The sequence below is a fragment of the Pipistrellus hanaki genome (genome assembly GCF_964339955.1).
Source record: "Pipistrellus hanaki genome assembly, chromosome: 9".
NCBI classification, from domain to species: domain Eukaryota; kingdom Metazoa; phylum Chordata; class Mammalia; order Chiroptera; family Vespertilionidae; genus Pipistrellus; species Pipistrellus hanaki.
Genome location: NC_140511.1, coordinates 11793148 through 11812957, shown reverse-complemented (window position 1 = coordinate 11812957; position 19810 = coordinate 11793148). Strand labels below are relative to the sequence as shown.

Sequence of the window (19810 nt, the reverse complement as noted above, 5' to 3'; positions counted from 1 at the left end):
ATAATTAACAAAAGCAGTTTTTATGGTTTCACAACACGTTTGAAAAAAACAGAGTCTCGTAGAGTGGTGTAGCTTTGAGATAAATTCTATTAAGGAAAAGAGAAAGAAGTGATTGAGTCCACTGTGGGACAAGGCTGCTTTCAGATTCTAGGGCTCTGTTTTCTTGAGATTGTCCTCTCTCTTATTTTCATGGTTTTGATTTGTTAATTTGATGCATACATTGCTCTGCTTTGGGACATTAATATTGAAGATTACTAATCTAATGATATTACACATAAAACCCAGTAAAGTGTAAATCATACATTATAATGCCATTCACCTAAAAGTAGGCTACAAACGGGAAAAAAGCTATAGCAAAATAATATGACTCATCAGGCAATGCGGTTACAACTATCCACAATCTGCTTAATGAAAGTTTTCATATGTATGTGTATAATCCATGCACACAATTTGATGACTCTTCAGAGAGTTTCCCAGAGCCTGGCTGATGGTGGGTTGGGTACAACAAAGGAATTAAAGGTGAAATCCATTCTATTGTGACAGTCTCGTAAGGCAATAAAATTTCTCTCTCACAACGCCAGCTCATCATGTAGGGACCACTATGCGAAGGGTCACAAGCTCTGTAATTAGTGGCAAAACGACTTTCAGGAAAATATAGAGAGGATATAATTCCAGGCTGAATCCAATGCTTGTGACAAAGTTGCACTCCGCACAGAAATTTGCTACTAAATAGCCAACACTTAAAGAGTCTTGAAAGGTCCTGTTGGTAGCCATCTTTATTTGCGGAAATGATGGAGTAAATATAGTTTCATTTAAACCAAAGCAACTCTGGCCTGGTAGCTCAGTTGGTCGTTAGAGCATCCTCCCAATAAACCAATGCTGCTGGTTCCACGATGAGCCTGGAGCCTGGCATATCTCTCTCTCTCGCTCTCTCTCTCTCTCTCTCTCTCTTTCTTCCCCCCCCCCCCCCAAAAAAAAAAAGCAAAGCAGATTACAGAGCGAATTTAGCAGTTTTTAGTTCATTTTCACTTAATTTGCCGCCTGGACTCGTCATACAGGGTCTAGATTTAACTTTGAGAACTTGTAAGGGTGGAGTAATCATTACCAGAGATACCTAACAGCTGAACGAAACCAACATCCCTCTGGAAGAACTATAGAATAACTTTTTGCCAATGAAAGCAAGGGACTTCCACAACTAATACGTATCAAATGAGAAAAATACCCAGTGTGTGTAGTGGAGAGGCAGGTAAGTAAAAAGAGGGGTGGGGGTGGGGGGGGGGCGAGCATAAAATCAAAGATATATTTGACCTTCTTAACCTAAAAAATAGATAACCAGGTCCCTTTTGACCAAACAACCTAAGGAGGTTCTTGGACAACTAGGCAGTTGACAACTAACCCAAACTCAGGAAATGACTCTCTGAAACGAGTAAACTTAGTTCTGGAAAACAAGCGCGTGTCCAATAACATCTGAAAACACGTGGCGGGGGTGGAGAAACCGGTCCGCAATAACCGGCGAGACTCTAAGTCCCATCATCCTGTTCGGCAGTTGAGCCGGGCTGGTCCAGGGAGATCCGGCGCACTGCACGCTGGGACTTGTGGTCTTTGCTCCTGCGCCTCCCCACGGGGTTTGCGACGTTTGGCGACTACCGCGCCTGCGCCGGCGCCAGCTGGGGCCAGGGCAGCGGCTGCGCGAGCCGGGGGATGCTAGGCGGCTCCCTGCGCGCCCGGCTGTTGCGAGGTGTGGGCGGGAGCCGCGGGCCGTTCGGGGCGCGGGGTGTCCGCGAAGGTGGCGCAGCCATGGCGGCGGGGGAGAGCATGGCCCAGCGGATGGTCTGGGTGGACCTGGAGGTGAGTGAGGTGGGTGGGGGGTGAGGGCAGGTTTCGGGGGAGCCTGTCCGGGGACAGCGGCGGGGTCTGGGGCTCGGACGTGGCAGGTGAGTGCCTCCCGGGAGTGGGCGGCGCGGGGCCAGTCAGGGGGCAGGAGTTCCGCAAGTGTTGGGGTGTTGGGAACTCTGCTGGACTCTGGGGTTTCTTTTCAGAAGGGAGGAGTCCTCCATGTGGCTGCCCCCTGGACCCCCCCTCCTTCCCCCCCCTCCCCCAACTCGCCAACTCTGGTCGCTTGGAGCTTTGGGTGGGGGTCGGGGTGGGGTGGGGGCAGCGGCTCCGCTCGCCCCACCTCCCCAGCCTTGCGGGACCCCGGTGGTTTGAGCCGGGACCCCGGTGGTTTGAGCCGGACGGGGCTCCGGAGATGACTCAGCCTTAGCATTCCTTCCACAAACCAGGAAACTGAGGCCCAGCGGGAGGAGTCCGCTCACCCCAGCGGGCTGTGTGCGGATCTGAGCTGGGAGTAGATCCCGCTTGTGTTCCCCTGAGGCTTTCCACCCTCCTGCCAAGAACATCCCCTTCCTTGAAGCCAGAGTTTTCTCAGATGAGGATAATAACAGTACTTTTTCTACATTTGATTGCGGCGGATCAGGTGGTGTAATCAGAGTGAAAACTTTGTAAACTCCGCAGAGACTGTAGCGATGTTAGTTCTCTAACTCTGCCAAAATGGAACGCTGTCAGCACCCAGTTTTGCTTATTTTGCATCTGTCCTAGAGGAGAACCAGGTTGCCTGACGTGTAGCAGGTTTTTGATAAATGTGGTTGAATAGACGACTGATGTTTAATGCTTTGAGGGCTTGCCCAGGGAGCGTTATTCTCTCTTCCATCTTGGCTGTGGGATAGGAATTGAATTTGCTTGAGGGAACTCCTGTTAAATAAACTTGGTTTTGTGTGTGTGATTTATAATATATATATTTTTTATTACAGATGACAGGATTGGACATTGAGAAGGACCAGATTATTGAGATGGCCTGTCTGATAACCGACTCTGATCTCAACATTTTGGCTGAAGTACGCAATGCCCTCTTATTCCTGCATACTGTTAGAGTATATTGGAGACCCAAAGTTTGTTTCTCCCTGTCTCTTTATTTAAAAACTAAGGTTAAGGTACAGAGTAATGTGCTAGGTCACGCATGATAAGGTTGGTACTAGAACCAGAGTAATTCATCTCATAGCCTAATTATTTTTCAATAAGCCATGCCTCAAACTACAGAAACATAAATGTTGTCATTTTCTGAGCACTTACTGTGTGCCAGGCACAACTCTAAGTGCTTTACATGGATTCACAGGTAATCGAAAGAATGATTATAAGGTAGGTACTGTTATACTCATTTTATAGAGGAGGACAGGTTGGCACAGAGATGTTGGGTAATTTGCCCAAGGCCACCAGGCTAGTTATTGCAGGAGCCAGAGGGCTTAACCCAGGCAGTTTGAATAACATGCCCCTAACCAGTAAGACAACCAGCTATACAGTGCCACTGGGAGTGGTGACTCACGTCAAATCTGACGATCTTTCTATCATAACTTTAAATTTAACTTGACTCCATATATCCAGGTTTTGCCTTTTCAACTAGGACATGTGATTTTTCTAGATCTGTATTGAGATTTTAGAGAAAATCTGTTGGTGCGGAATCATAAAACATTCTCTTGTTAACATTGGACGTGATTAAAGTTTTAACATGATGCCTTTAACCGAAACATTAAACAAAACAAATAAAACACACTTGTTGCCTTTTGGGCACTCATGAAACAATTAAGTGTGTGGCAGCACCTGATTGGGAGAGGGTGAAATCCCTGGGTTGAATAACTCTGTTTCAAGTTGTCAGCAATAATCAGAGGCACTGAGAGACTAGAATAGAAACACAGTAGGTCTGTTTGTGGGAAAGAGAGTCTTGCTAAAATAAGTTCCTAGAGGGTAGGATTGATGTGTTACTGGCACTGGATATGTTTAATAAATCTATCCTTATGACTTATTTTCCTGGGTGGTAAGAGGGGAGAAGGCATCTATAGAGGAATTGCTACTTTTCTGGAGCAACAGGCATCCATCCTGCAGTCCCCCCTGAGAGATGAGCTGCAGGAGAGTCATTAGACTGACCTTCTTGTAACAACTAGCTTAAAAAAACTTTAAATGAATAAGTAGCGTAATGTCAATAAATAAACAAAGCCCTGAGTTTTAGGTTTGGTTGTTTTACTCTGCCACTTGGCCTTTACTAGAGATGAATAGTGAAGAGAAGTGCCTGTACTTACCAGCCCTGCTTACCCTTGGCTGAAGAAGAGATTTTCCCGTGGACTGTTGATATAATGTGAAATCCTGACAGTTTAATGGACCAGCTAGTGGACATGTACCCCAGAGGAAATTTGGGTCTATTCCCCAGCTGCATATGAGTGCGACATTTGTAAATAGACTCAGTCAGATGAGGATAAGGATGTTAAAAAAGAAAATGCTTAGGGGCTGTTGGCAGTAGAGGGTCAGTTCTGTGGAAAATAAATCTTAACTTTTGTATATGAGTTTGAGAGAAAATGTCTTATGCTGGTAGAAGAACAAATATCCTACTTGGGAAATTTTTCTGTGGGTGACTTACTGGGATCTAGACTAAGTTAGCCTTAGATTGATAGTAGTTTTTTCCATCAAGTTGATTAGAGCTTTTTTAGAATATGAGGTTTTTTTTAGTTTTTTTTAATATGGTATCAGAGCACATTTTTTGCTTCTTCATGGAGTTTGCCATTACCAGTTTTCTTATTTGGTTAAAACTCCTTGTTAGTTGTAGGATGTTAGGCATATTTTAGTCAAATTTTAGCCATTCCTTTCAGCGACTGCAAACTATTTTACCACCTTAGTAGTAATAATACCTTGGATTTATAGTACTTTTCTTTTGGAGAGTTCAAAGAACTTTCAGACCTATAAGTTCTTTTATCTTGTTAACATCCCTTTGAGGAAAGGGGGCCAGTTTATATCTCCATTGTCCAGAAGGAGAAACCCAGCCTACGTGACTTGCTGTGATGACTTAAGTTGGGCTGTTCTGCTGGGCCTCATCCAAGACACTTAACAGTTGCTGCTCTCTTACATGGACTGAGAACTCCAAGGCACTTTCATTTTTCAGTTGTCAACAATTACCTATTTAAAATGAAAATATAGTTAAAATTAAACTATTAACTTTATCATATATGTATTAAGATACTGGTTTTTCTTTTTATTTCTTTTAAAATCTTTATTGTTGAAAGTATTACGTAGGAAGGTATTGGTTTTTCATCCTGTTCTTCTGGTCTATAATATTCCCCAAAGGTTATGTACTTTCTTGGTATTTTGTATGCATATATATAGTATTTATACATATATGTACATATATATGTACACATACACATATACTATAATGTATTTTTAAACAACCACATATATACACATACATATGTGTTTTTTTTAAAATAACAGCAAGTGAATCATATGCATGTATATACTGTTGTGTAATTTTCTTTTTTTAGCTAGCAATATATTATAGATACTTCAAAATGAACTCATAATCAGGGGTCGGCAAGCTTTTTAAAAAAGACCAAATATTAAGTATTTTAGGCTTACAGTGCTATATACCTCACTATTACCTGTTTGGTTGTTTGTTTTATAATTATTTACCGATGTAAAAAGCATTCTTAGCTTTCTGGCAATAAAGCAAAAATGTCACAGGCTGGGCTATAGTTTGTTGACCCTTGATAGGTAGCTAGTTCTTCTCAATAAGCAGTTATTTCAGGTGTGTGTGTGTGTGTGTGTTCATTCATTGATTCTATTTTGCCATTATAACAGTGCTAGAATGAATGAGGGCCACTTTAGATTTAACCGAATACCCTCATCTCTTACATTCTCTGCTATGTGTATTTAATCCTTAAAATAGTTTAAACTTTACCTCAGAAACCAAGGTTATCCCTGTTGATTCTGGATGATAATGGCTTTTCCATCCACAGGGTCCTAACCTGATTATAAAGCAGCCAGATGAGTTACTGGACAGCATGTCAGATTGGTGCAAGGAGCATCACGGGAAGGTAACACTATCAAATAACAGGATTCCTGCCCTGGGGATCAGTAACGGCATCAGAATCCGATACCATTGTTGGATGGTATTTTAAAGCGGGTTAGTGGAAGATTGCTTGGCGAGCCTGGGAAGCTGCTTTTTTGTTTACTTTGCACCTCTGGGACCTCGGGATCATCTCTCCTCAGGTCCTCTTTTCCTCTCCTGCATTCAGTCTGTCGCCACCACATTGTGGATTGCCAAGTATTGCTCAGATCAGTCTTTGGATAAGGTTAGACGTCAACTTTCAGACAAAGGGGAATGCTGCTCTCCTGTTAATAGTTGTTCTTCACAGAGATTATATCCTTGGACTTCAAGTAGCACCTTTTTTGACTGTGTGGAAATGCTATTAACTATCGGGAACATAGCTTGACTTAGATTCTTAAGAAAAAAAACTGTGCAGATCTAACAGTTTCAGTTTAAACTTGGGCTCTATAAATGGTCTAAATATTTGCTCCTTTTAGAAGTGAAGTTTCATTTGGATGCCTTTGAAAACATCTTGATTGTTTCTGGTGGGGTGGGGATTCTCTCTTGCAGTCTGGTCTAACCAAGGCAGTGAAGGAGAGTACAGTGACATTGCAGCAGGCAGAGTATGAGTTTCTGTCCTTTGTGCGACAGCAGACTCCTCCGGGGCTCTGTCCACTTGCAGGTAAAGTTCAATCCTATGTGTGCCTTGTAGGGAGTCTTCCATTCTAGGGTTCAAGAGACTGCAGTTCCAGAAAGATCTTCTGCTTACCCTGATTTGAATTATACATCTTACTTTTGTGTTTAAGTGTCCTGGTATAATTTATACATGAATACCGGGAACATGCCCTGAAGCCTGATAAGAGATCTGAGGTGTTCAGACTAACTCAATAAACATTTCCCCCATATTTTTATTATGGAGAATTTTCAAATGTACAAAAAAGTTGGATTTAGTAATTGTTAACCTTATGCCATGGTTTGCTTTACCTATATGTATTTTTAAATATATTTTTCAAAATACAGTTTAAAATATATTTACTGGTGTTGATTTGAGAGGAAGGGAGAGGGAGGGAGAGACAAACATCGATGGTGAGAGAGAATCTTGATGTGCCTTCTCCTGCACACCCCACGCTGGGGATTGAGCTGGCAACCTGGGCATGGGTCCCTGACTGCTTGACCGGAATTGAACCTGGACCCTTAAGTTCGTAGGCTGACGCTCTGTTCACTGAACCAAACCAGCTAGGGCTACCTGTCTTTTTTTTTTTTTTTTTTTGACATTTAAAAGTAAATTGCAGGCACCATGATACTCTCTTTCTCCTAGTAAATACTTCTTCAAACATTTCCTGTTAGTAAGGACATTTTCTTTTGTAACCACAATAGCATTATCACATTAAGATAATTAAAATTATTCAGTAACAGTTGCTATCTAGTCCATATCCAAAATGTCTACTTGTTTTTGAACCAGGATTTAATTAAGGCTCATGCATTTCATTTAGTTATTATGTCTCTTCCCTTAATCTAAAATGTCCACCTTTGTTTTTTTTCCTTGTGACACTGACTTTTTAAAGAAACAACTAATTCTAGGTTTTTGAAAGCAATGCCTTGTCAGGGAAGTTAATGTTTTATGGAGATGTATTTCAATTTGTATATGTAAAGTGACACAGTAACTAACATTTTTCTTAAACATTTATAAAGTTTTGATATTAAGTACTAGAGCATATATTATATAAATTTTTCCTCTTGCCAATGGAACCGATGTCTGTTTTATGGAGTTCTCATTTAAAATTTAGTGTTTTTAATATAAATTACTGTATGGAAACATAAATGATATGGTTTGTTAAAATTGGAATGTAAATGTTTCAACTTCTGTGATTCATTAAAAGTTAAATTTTTAGTGTTAGTAGTGTGGATTTTGTGACATTGGGAGAAAATTTGCACATCTGGTTGATATAAAAAAGTAACAGACTTACGCATTGTTTTAAGTATGTGGAATGATAGATTTATCCTTTTGTCTACAAATTTATTTGTAGTTAGACAATTTAAATGCTAAGAATCTGCACTTATAACCTAATCAGACACATCAAATATGAGGTGCTTTTAGGATGTGTATGAATTAAAAAAAATTATCTTCATTTCAAATATAGTTTATGAATTTTTATATTCTGTTGTATGGTACTAGAAATACATAGATGCGGTATACTTCGTGTCTTTCTAGGAAATTCAGTTCATGCAGATAAGAAGTTTCTTGACAAATACATGCCCCAGTTCATGAAACATCTTCATTATAGAATAATTGATGTGAGCACTGTTAAGGAACTGTGCAGGTAAGGGCTATTGAGGAACCATTAAATTGCCTTATTTAGCATGTTTTTGTTTTTTTTCTAAGGGTTTATCTTTTAAAAAAAATGTTTTTATTGATTTCAGAGAGGAAGGGGGAGATAAAAACATCAATGATGAAAGAGAATCATTGATTGGCTGCCTCCTGCACACTCCCTACTGGGGATCGAACCTGAAACCTGGACACGTTCTCTGACTGGGAATTGAACCATGACCTCCAGGTTCATGGGTCAGTGCTCAACCACTGAGCTACACTGTCTGGCCTCATTTAGCATGTTTAATTGAGAACTTGTGGAAAGTAATTGAATAGAGCTGTAGAACTTGGGATGCAAAGTGGACATTTAACTTCCTCAACCCATAGTCACTTGGATCAGGACCTTAATTTATTCAATGCTGGTGAGAATTGGGGAAACAATGTAAAAAATCTTCCATGTAAATTTCATTAATTCAGTAAATTGACTATCCATTCTGTGCCACGTGTTGGCTTATGTGCTGGGAATATATATATAGAGAGATGAAAATCCCTTAAGTAGCTTAGAATTTAATGAGTTGACAGATGTGTAAAAAACACATCCTAAAAATATACCGTTGGTGACTTCTCTAACGGAAATGTGCATAAGAACATTGAAGGCCCCAGGGAAGGAGCGTCTAAGTGCTGGAGTGAGAGGGCTGGGAAAAGGAGAGGAAATGGCTTTCAAGTTGAGATTTAAAGAAGAGTATACATTTTCCAGGTATCAAGGAAGGGGACATTCTAGTCTAGAGAATGGGAAGAGGTACCGGTATAAAGATATGAGGAATCAGGAAGATGAGGACAAATCAAAGAATTGCAAATAGTTCATGAATGCTGGAGTGCAAAGCATGAGGTTAGGAAAAGAGATGAAGTCCAATTAGGAAGGGCTTGTATGTCATGCTGAGGAGGCTGAAATTCTCTCGTGAGAGATGGGGTTCCTTTGAAAAGTTTAGAGGAGTGCGTGATGTGATTAGATCATGCTGATCAGATGGTGGCAAGAAAAGGTAGGCAGTTGTATTATCTTGGAGAGAAGAATGAGCTAGAGAAATGACACTTGGGTGGAAGAGAGGATATGGAATAAATATTTGAGAAAGTCATTTGGCTGGCATTGAATGTTTGAATTGGGGAGTGAGGAAAAGGAAGAGAGAGAGAGAGATTTTAGTGTTTCTAGTTTGGCAGGCAGATGTTCAGAATAAAGGAAAGGAAGAGAAAGAGTGGATTTGGTAGATGGGGGAGGGGAGATCTTGAGGAGACTGCGAGTGGTTATACATAGTTGAATTGTTAGTGTCTGGTGGAGTTTTAGATGTCTCCAGCGGTCAATTGAATATCCAAGACAAACTCAGGAGAGCGCTGGGCTGGAGTTAGCAGATGTAGGAATCTCAGGCATTGATGGGCTTGTCCAAAGAGTACAAAGACTGAAGAGAGGAGAGGGTGGGAGATAGGCTCAGGCAAGGAGGCAACTTGATAGTCACAACCCAGATGCCTTTTTCAGTTAATAAGAAGCTTAAGTTATTCAGTATATTGGAGACGCCTTTGAGAGTTCCATTTTTGCTGTGTAGACGCTGGTATCCAGAAGAATATGAATTCGCACCAAAGAAGGCTGCTTCTCACAGGTAAGTTTTGCCTTCACTGCCTGACAGTCTGACATGCCAGATGCCTGGCTGCATGACATAATGTCTCTTCTCCACTCCTTTTCCTTGGGGGAAAAGAAAGGACAATTCACATAAGAATAACTTCCTTTTGCTAAGACTAGCAAAAATTCTGGTCAGGATTCTAGCATTCCATATATATATATATATATATATATATATATATATATATGATATATGGCTAAGTGACCGTCTGACGGGCCAGAACATATGATGCACACTGACCACCGGGGGACAGATGCTCAACACAGGAGACTTGGCGGTAGCAGTCCTCAGATGACGCACCCCAGAGCCAGAGAGGAGGGAGCTCTATTCCTCACAGGGCCATGCGATTCCACCTTTGGACATGGGTTATGTTGAGAAAGGGTGAATAGTGATATTAAAATATTTCTTCTAGTTAGTTTCCTTTCAATGTGCATGAATCTGTGCACCGGGCCACTAGTTCTGAGATATATAGGGTCTTATGTCATATATATACATACACACATATACATACATACACACACGCACACACACACACACACACATGTTTTTATTGATTTCAGAGGGAAAGAGATAGAATTCAGAGGGAAAGAGATAGAAACATTAATGATGAGAGAGAATCATTAATCGACTGCATCCTGCATGCCCGCCCCAAACTGAGGATTGAGTCTGCAAACTGGACATGTGCCCTAACTGGGAATCGAACTGTGACCTCCTGGTTCATAGGTCGATGCTCAACCATTGTGCCACACTGGCTGGGTGGGTCTTATGGCTTTATTGCAATTTTCAAACTTTAGATAACTTAGCATGTAGGTATGTGAAATTGTCTAACTTTTCCAGTAATAAGCAGTATTAAATTCCTTCCCAGCAAGACTATAAGCTTGTAGCCATTTAAAGTTAGAACACTTTGTATACCTACCTTTCACACTTTAGTTTTTCAGATTGTTTCTTTTATGTTTGCAGCTTTAGGAACAAGTACATAAGGAATTTAAAGATCTTATGTATTTAGTGTCCTCTTTTACTTTTTGATTTCTGTAATATTTCAGGAGAAACATACAACTTGGTGGGGGATTTAGCAGCTGGCTTCTAAGGGCAGCATTTGGTTCATCCATCTACTGTGCTCCTACTCTGTGCCAGGAACAGTCAGAGGCAAACATAGAAAGACAAAGTCCCTGCTCTAAGGAGTTCTGGCATTCTTAGTTTTTTGTTTTCGTTTTCTTTAACTGGACTTGCATGGACTACAGCACAATAGTAGATGGGAGAACATTTTATCTGAAATAATTGAGACTTGACGTGTTTTGGGTTTCAGAATTTTTCACGTTTTAGAAAGGTGATAGTATATCCGTAGAGATTATTATGTAACACTCCTAAGAAGGTCTGGGGAAGCACCACGCAATCACAAACATTGATACTTCTGCAGGGAAATGTGTGGGCATTCACACTGAAGGGCATTACTGCTGACTATGAGAAGCCTCACATCAAGATTGGTCAGGCTTTGCCACATCCTGGGTTATAAAAGTGCTTTGGGTTTTCAGATCTCTCTTGGGTTTCAGTGGATAGGATGTTGTGTACCTTGATTTAGCCAGAGGCTGTATTTTTATTTTTATTTTTATTTATTTATTTATTTATTTATTTATTTATTTATTTATTTATTTTTAATTCAATCTTTATTGTTCATATTATTACAAAGGTTCCTCATTTCTTGCCCCCTCCACCAGGTTCCCACCCCACCCTCTGCCCCCTCCCCATCCCCCATTGTCCTCATCCATAGGTGCACAGTTTATGTTCAGTCTCTTCCTCCCTCCCTTTCCCCGATAGTAAATCCCTTTTCAGATAGTAAATCAGTTACTTAGCATTTTCTCATATCAATAATACCTCCACATGCCCAATGATACATTTCACACAAAAGACATTTCCAAATAGGTCAACCAGCCTCATCCAGGCCCCACCCAAGGCACTCACAGATCAACACCCCAGCGCTATACTAACTCAACACATCCAGATCTAAGCCTTCATCACTTGATTCAGCAGACCCTCAAGTTCCCGCAAAAGTTTCCATCCATGTCTGAGAGGCAGCCGTGGGGCAGGGGCAGGCGAGGAGCGAGCTGTTCCGGGCCTGGCTGCTCCGGGCCTGGCCTCTGTTGCTCTGGTTTGTTCCACAACTAGCTGCTCTGGGTCTGGTCACTGCCGCTCCCGACCTAGTTGCTCTGGACTTGGCTGCTGCTGCTCCGGGCCTGGCCGCACCTGACCCGGCTGCTCTGGGCCCGGCTGCTCCGGGCCCGGCCGCTCTGGGCCTGGTCGCTCCCAGCCTGGCAGCTGCTGCTCCGGGCCTGGCCTCACCAGACCCGGCTGCTCCAGGCCTGGCCACTCCCAGCCTGGCAGCCGCTGCTCCAGGCCTGGCCGCTCCCAGCCTGGCAGCTGCTGCTCCGGGCCTGGCCGCACCAGACCCGGCTGCTCCGGGCCTGGCTGCTCCCAGCCTGGCAACCTCTGCTTCAGGCCTGGCCGCACAAGACCCGGCTGCTCCGGGCCTGGCCACTCCCAGCCTGGCAGCCGCTGCTCCAGGCCTGGCCGCTCCCAGCCTGGCAGCTGCTGCTCCGGGCCTGGCCGCACCAGACCCGGCTGCTCCGGGCCTGGCTGCTCCCAGCCTGGCAACCTCTGCTTCAGGCCTGGCCGCACAAGACCCGGCTGCTCCGGGCCTGGCCACTCCCAGCCTGGCAGCCGCTGCTCCAGGCCTGGCCGCTCCCAGCCTGGCAGCTGCTGCTCCGGGCCTGGCCGCACCAGACCCGGCTGCTCCGGGCCTGGCTGCTCCCAGCCTGGCAACCTCTGCTTCAGGCCTGGCCGCACAAGACCCGGCTGCTCCGGGCCTGGCCGCTCCCAGCCTGGCAGCTGCTGCTCCGGGCCTGGCCGCACCAGACCCGGCTGCTCCGGGCCTGGCCGCTCCCAGCCTGGCAGCTGCTGCTCCGGGCCTGGCCGCACCCAACCCGGCTGCTCCGGGCCTGGCCGCTCCCAGCCTGGCAGCCACTGCTCCGGGCCTGGCTGCTCCCAGCCTGGCAACCGCTGCTTCAGGCCTGGCCTCACCAGACCCGGCTGCTCCAGGCCTGGCCACTCCCAGCCTGGCAGCCGCTGCTCCAGGCCTGGCCGCTCCCAGCCTGGCAGCTGCTGCTCCGGGCCTGGCCGCACCAGACCCGGCTGCTCCGGGCCTGGCTGCTCCCAGCCTGGCAACCTCTGCTTCAGGCCTGGCCGCACAAGACCCGGCTGCTCCGGGCCTGGCCACTCCCAGCCTGGCAGCCGCTGCTCCAGGCCTGGCCGCTCCCAGCCTGGCAGCTGCTGCTCCGGGCCTGGCCGCACCAGACCCGGCTGCTCCGGGCCTGGCTGCTCCCAGCCTGGCAACCTCTGCTTCAGGCCTGGCCGCACAAGACCCGGCTGCTCCGGGCCTGGCCACTCCCAGCCTGGCAGCCGCTGCTCCAGGCCTGGCCGCTCCCAGCCTGGCAGCTGCTGCTCCGGGCCTGGCCGCACCAGACCCGGCTGCTCCGGGCCTGGCCGCTCCCAGCCTGGCAGCTGCTGCTCCGGGCCTGGCCGCACCAGACCCGGCTGCTCCGGGCCTGGCCGCTCCCAGCCTGGCAGCTGCTGCTCCGGGCCTGGCCGCACCCAACCCGGCTGCTCCGGGCCTGGCCGCTCCCAGCCTGGCAGCCACTGCTCCGGGCCTGGCTGCTCCCAGCCTGGCAACCGCTGCTTCAGGCCTGGCCTCACCAGACCCGGCTGCTCCAGGCCTGGCCACTCCCAGCCTGGCAGCCGCTGCTCCAGGCCTGGCCGCTCCCAGCCTGGCAGCTGCTGCTCCGGGCCTGGCCGCACCAGACCCGGCTGCTCCGGGCCTGGCTGCTCCCAGCCTGGCAACCTCTGCTTCAGGCCTGGCCGCACAAGACCCGGCTGCTCCGGGCCTGGCCACTCCCAGCCTGGCAGCCGCTGCTCCAGGCCTGGCCGCTCCCAGCCTGGCAGCTGCTGCTCCGGGCCTGGCCGCACCAGACCCGGCTGCTCCGGGCCTGGCTGCTCCCAGCCTGGCAACCTCTGCTTCAGGCCTGGCCGCACAAGACCCGGCTGCTCCGGGCCTGGCCGCTCCCAGCCTGGCAGCTGCTGCTCCGGGCCTGGCCGCACCAGACCCGGCTGCTCCGGGCCTGGCCGCTCCCAGCCTGGCAGCTGCTGCTCCGGGCCTGGCCGCACCCAACCCGGCTGCTCCGGGCCTGGCCGCTCCCAGCCTGGCAGCTGCTGCTCCGGGCCTGGCCGCACCAGACCCGGCTGCTCCGGGCCTGGCCGCTCCCAGCCTGGAAGCCACTGCTCCGGGCCTGGCTGCTCCCAGCCTGGCAACCGCTGCTTCAGGCCTGGCCGCACCAGACCCGGCTGCTCCGGGCCTGGCCGCTCCCAGCCTGGCAGCTGCTGCTCCGGGCCTGGCCGCTCCCAGCCTGGCAGCTGCTGCTCTGGGCCTGGCCGCACCCGACCCGGCTGCTCCGGGCCTGGCTGCTCCTAGCCTGGCAACCGCTGCTTTGGGCCTGGCTGCACCCGACCCGGCTGCTCTGGGTCCGGGTGCCCCGGGCCCGGCCGCTCCGAGTCTGGCCGCTCCCAGCCTGGATGCTCTGGGCTTGGCTACTGCTGTTCTGGGCCTGGCTGCTCCCAACCCGGCTGCTCTGGGCCTGGCTTCTCCGGGCCCGGCCACTCCGGGTCTGGGTGTTCCTGGACTGGCCACCCTGGGCTTGGCTGCCTCGGCCTCAGGCCTGGCTGCCACTGCCCCAGGTCTGGCTGCTCCAGTGCTGGCTGTTGTTGCTCTGGTTCTGGCTGCTGCTGCTCTGGGGCCTGGCCGTTGCTGCTCCGGGCCTGGTTGCCACTGCCTTGTGCCTGGCCACTCTAGGCCTGGCCGCCGCTGTTCCAACATTCTGTCCTCTTTTTTTTTTTTTTTTAAACGCATATATGTTGCAATGTTGGCTGGTGAGTTGAGTTCTGACTTAGTCTTTGACTTTTCAAGATCTTCTTTGTATTCTTTAAGTAATTTTACTATCTTTTGCTCTCACTTGATTTCTTCACATTGAGAACTTCTTTGGTTTCTTCCTCCTTGTCCTGGGAGTTTAGCCGGTTGGCCTGTGGCACCCCTTTGTTCTCCACGGGCTCCTGCGCTGCTCCAGCCTGTTGCCGGGGTCGGCGCCTCCCAGGAAGCAGCCCAAGGCCTTGGCTCCGTTGCCCGCGCTCAGAGGTCGAAGGCTCAGGGGCACCCCCACCCCTGGGGGCCCTGTCGCCCGGCGCCCGGCTGACCAGTGTCTGGCAGGGGCTCCTGCTCCTTGTCGCATTCCTCCAGTCTGGAGCTTTTTTTTTCTTTCTCTTTCCCGCTAGGGGAGTCTAGGATCAGAGTCAACAGACTGTCCTCTGTGCGCAGTGCGTGCAACTCTGGGGGCTCCGCTTTTCGCCACTCCCCTGGAATTCCGCCTCACAGCCCCATCTCCCCCTGCTTGAGCCTGGATCCCCAGGGTCTGGTCCAGGACTGGGGTTCAGAGCAGTTGAAACTGGGGCCCAACACAGCCGGGGCTCCCATTTCCTTCCCTCCAGGGCAATCCCGCATCAGAGTCAACATTCCTTCCCTTGCAAGCAATGTGCGCGACTCCGGGGGCTCGGCCTTTCACCGCTCTTCCAGGACTCCACCTCACAGTCCTGTCTCCCTCTACTTGAGCCTGGGTCCCCAGGGATTGGCCCAGAACTGGGGTTCAGAGTAGTCCGGACTGAGGCTCAGCGCCACCGGAGGCCCTGTTCCTTCCGGCTAGGGTAATCCAGCATCAGAGTCAACATTCAGTCCTCTGCACGCATTGTGCGCACGACTCCGGGGGCCCTGCTTTTCGCTGCTCGCCTGGGATTCCGCCTCACAGCCCCGTCTCCCCCTGCTGGAGCCTGGGTCCCCAGGGTCTGGCCCATAACTTGGGGCTCAGCGCTGCCGGTTCGGGGGTTCAGCCCAGGCTGGGGTTTTATTTCCTTCCTGCTAGGGAACGCCGGGCAGCACCCAGCCCTCTCCTCCTCTCCGGCTGCGACCTCTCCGCGCGCATGCGTGCGAGCGCGCAGCATGTCTCTGTACCTTAGGCTTTTTTTCAGCTCCTCTGATTTTCCTTCTGGTTTTCTCTTTCCTTCTTGTTGTAGAATTTTCAGTTAGTCGACTACTTGTAGCTCTGGGCGATGTCCACTCTACATTTTAGTTGTATTCCATTGAAATTGTTGTGTGCTGCTGTGGTTAGGTGTCTACCCGGGCAGCCATCTTGGATTCTCCCCTCAGGATTCCAGAGGCTGTATTTTTAAAAATATGTATTTTAAAAATGATCATAGAGAGAAAAAAAGAGGGAGAGAGATAGAAGCATAAAGGATGAAAGAATTATTGATTGGATGTCTCCTGCAAGTCCCACATAATGGGGATCGAGCCCACAACCCAGGCATGTGCCCTGATTGGGAATCAAACCATGACTCATTAATAGGTTTGATGCTAAGGCCAGGCCAGAGGTTGTATTTTTTTTTTTTTTTTAATAGATTTAGCTCTCTACCATATATCTAGGACCTGGGAAGAAAGCAAAATTGTTGCCATACCACAGGAGTAACTGAAGTTGGTGCAGTTTATTCTCTAGAAGAGACCCTTGGCCCGTCATGCTGAGCTTACTGGTTTATCTGCACACTGTTTTAATAATCTTGGTACCTGATTTCTCAGACTATAACAGATGAGAAACAGCTGTTGGAGGAGAAAGGCAGTTAGATGGAGGCAGGCTGCCCTGAATGTAGCACAAACCATCACAGAGAGGAGTAGGTCCTCTTTCATGGATAGGTGGTTTCTGATAATTGATGTTTGTTGTGATGATTGAGTCATCAGTTATGTTCCAGGATGTTAGTGTGCTTTCTGCAGAGACGTCACTAAGTATTGCTCATTGTTTTCCAGACTGTGCTTCATGAGTTGTTAATTTATCTTCTCCTTTTAAATTATATTTTGTTATTGATTTCAGAGAGGAAGGGATAGGGAGAGAGAGACAGAAATATCAGTGATGGGAGAGAATCAATGATTGGCTGCCTCCTGTACTTGGCTGTGCCAGCAACCGTGGCATGTGCTCTGACCTGGAATCGAACTCTGACCTCCTAGTTCATATGATGATGCTCAACCTCTGAGTCACTCCAGCCAGCTGAGCTGTTAATTTTTCCACAGATGTGGTCGATTAAGTTTTAGAAATACTGTGTATATACAACCTTCTCTTGGCAGTTCTAAGTACATGTTAGTGCTTTAAATGCTTTGCAAAGGACTTCCAAAAGGAAATTTTTTTTTTAAACATATTTTATTGATTTTGTACAGAGAGGAAGGGAGAGAGATAGAGAGCTAGAAACATCGACGAGAGAGAGTCATCGATCAGCTGCCTCTTGCACACCCCCTACTGGGGATATGCCCGCAACCAAGGTACATGCCCTTGACCGGAATCGAACCCGGGACCTTTCAGTCCCCAAGCCGACGCTCTATCCACTGAGCCAAACCGGTTTCGGCAAAAGGAAATTTTTAATGTAGTTTTTCTTAAGCTTATTTGACCCTGGAATTCTTTTTTTCTGTGGAATACATCACCATTTTATGGAAATGTTTTTGGGAAACTAATGTCATATATTAGAATTTTTGTTTTTTAATCAAACATTTTTAAAAAAGTGCTTACACATGCTTTACTGAAATGTTCCAGTTTTTGTTTTTTTCTTGATTTTTAGGAAGAATGGAGAGAGAGCTAGAAACATCAGTGAGAGAGATACATCCATGGGCTGTGAGAGAGATACATCTATCGGCTGCCTCCTGCACGTCCCCTATTGGGGATCAAGCCTATAACCTGGGCATGTGCCCTTGACCAGGAATCGAACCGGCAACCTTTCCATGCCCGGGACAACGCCCACCCAACCAAACTGAGCCACACCTGCCAGGGCAAAATGTTCCAGTTTTTGATGTCAGATAGTGGCCTGTTCTTAAGTTATTAATACAAGGTTGTGCTTTGTAAAGTGATCATTGTCTCTGATCTGGGACATTTCAATTCAGTATAGTGTGTTTGCTCGTAGGGCACTTGATGACATTAGCGAAAGCATCAGAGAACTTCAGTTTTACCGAAATAACATCTTCAAGAAAAAAACAGATGAAAAGAAGAGGAAAATTATGGAAAATGGGGAGAACGAGAAGACTGTGAGTTGATGCCAGTGTTCGTGCTGCCACCACGGTTCTCTGGAGCGGCTGCTGGTGGTTTCGCTCACACGGAGGCTTGCAGAGCACCTTCTCTCAGTTAACCCGCAGCTCCAGCGGTGCAAGCAGACAGCACCCGGAATACTACTTTTCTCCTAACATGCCGTTTTCCTTTATGGCACAGCCGCGCCTTTGTAAGTACCAGGTCTTGTCCACCCCTTGGTACAAATCTGCATTTGCTTTTAGGTCATTTCTTTCTTTTCTTTCTTTTTTTTTTTTTTTTTTAAAGAATAAACCTAGTTCTATTGAAATGCAAACTTTTGTGTACCATCTATTTTTTTAGTAGTTTAATCATTGAAAAATGATGACCCTTTCTTTTTAACTGGTATGGCTAATGTTTTAAGTCCTCATAATGCCATTAGGGACAGATTAAGTTTCTTATGTGAAACAAGAAGGGAACTTGTTCTGTTTTGCTTTATAAGTCTAGAAAAGAAAACTTGAGATAAATTCAGAGAAGCACCTTGAGATAGATTCAGAGAAGCAGATTTAGGTTACAGTTATTGAATTAACAGAGGCTTGGAATAGCTACTCTTCACTGTATTCAAGAAATTCCAGTAAGTAATCTGACAGGGATTCTCTAGATAATAACTCAGGTTTATGGAGTAGATACTATGTTCATGGCTATCATTCTGCCATATTTATAGAACGTAAATAGGTGGCTGCCTTGGGTCTGATGGTCAGTAAGTACTTGAGAAGGGATTTCCGTTTGAATATCTTAACTCCTAAGAGCATAGAACTAAAGTGACTCCTCAGCCAGAGTGTCCATTAGACTCATGTAGAACACATCTCACTTCTCCTTAAGAAATGGGATTTGGGAAAGGCCCACGGGTGACCTGTCTTTCCTAGAGGACCATTGGCCTGGGAGACTTCGGTAGAGGTCTCCAGTTACATTCCAACCTGATGTTGGCCGCTGTGTGGGCGAACATAGCAGTGGGACCTACTGCGGGAGAGTGACAGACACGGAAATCGCTAGATGGCAGACCGGAATTCTCCCCCAGTTTCATTTGCTAAGCTGTTTTACTTACAGAGCAGCCTAAGGAGTGGAGAGAGATCTTAGTGTAACTTTTCCCAAGTGTAATTCAAGGCTCAGTTCACAAGTGTATGTGTGTGAATTTATGAAAACATGTTTGCGGACTTCTCTGACCACTTGCAGTGGCCTGGGCTTCAGCCCCTGTACCGATCTCAGTGTTTTGGAAGGCAGGACCGTGTAATCGTTAAGAACCCGGCTCTGAGTCAGACTCTGGGCTCATACCGAGCTCTGTGACATGCAGAGTCACTTGGGCAAGTTCACTTTTCTGAGCCTCGGTTTTCTTGTCTGTACAATGAGAAGGAATTGTTAAAGGTAAATGAAATACTGCTCACAGTAGGGTAGTGCTGAGCCTGTTGCAGTGAGCACCCCCGGGAGCTAGCTCATGCGTCATGATAACGGGAGGTCTCGGTCTAGGATCTCTGGGGAAAGGGCTGTGCTGGCTGGGGCGTTACCTCCGTCAGGGTTCCCTCGATGCCTGTGACTATGATGCTGGGAACTGTTATGAACTTCACTAACTGTGTCTGATTGGTTTAGTGCCTCTCATTAAAATTTGTCCTAGGTTGACTCCCAGGAATGCTATAACGTAAGAAAAGATGAAAACACCGGGCTTGTGAAAGAGGGTCACAGGAAG

General features: G+C 47.2%; 1 protein-coding gene across 1 annotated transcript; it reads left to right on the top strand.

The window, feature by feature from the left end:
* The first annotated feature begins 1625 nt into the window (after nucleotides 1-1625).
* REXO2 (RNA exonuclease 2) lies at nucleotides 1626-18406 on the top strand. The gene is made up of 7 exons (XM_084893920.1): nucleotides 1626-1848; nucleotides 2811-2894; nucleotides 5838-5915; nucleotides 6479-6590; nucleotides 8121-8229; nucleotides 9812-9865; nucleotides 17972-18406. Exons 1-7 carry the CDS (start codon nucleotides 1702-1704, stop codon nucleotides 18099-18101), a joined length of 714 nt encoding a protein of 237 aa, XP_084750046.1. The 5' UTR covers nucleotides 1626-1701; the 3' UTR covers nucleotides 18102-18406.
* Nucleotides 18407-19810: the final 1404 nt, after the last annotated feature.

What these genes read in the sequence shown, in the direction of transcription:
- REXO2 (XM_084893920.1), top strand. Translation starts at nt 1,702, where the DNA reads ATGCTAGGCGGCTCCCTGCGCGCCCGGCTGTTGCGAGGTGTGGGCGGG. An exon ending in ATCTCAACATTTTGGCTGAA is followed by an intron (nt 2,895 to 5,837) that starts GTACGCAATGCC and finishes TTCCATCCACAG; the next exon opens with GGTCCTAACCTGATTATAAA. An exon ending in GCAAGGAGCATCACGGGAAG is followed by an intron (nt 5,916 to 6,478) that starts GTAACACTATCA and finishes TCTCTCTTGCAG; the next exon opens with TCTGGTCTAACCAAGGCAGT.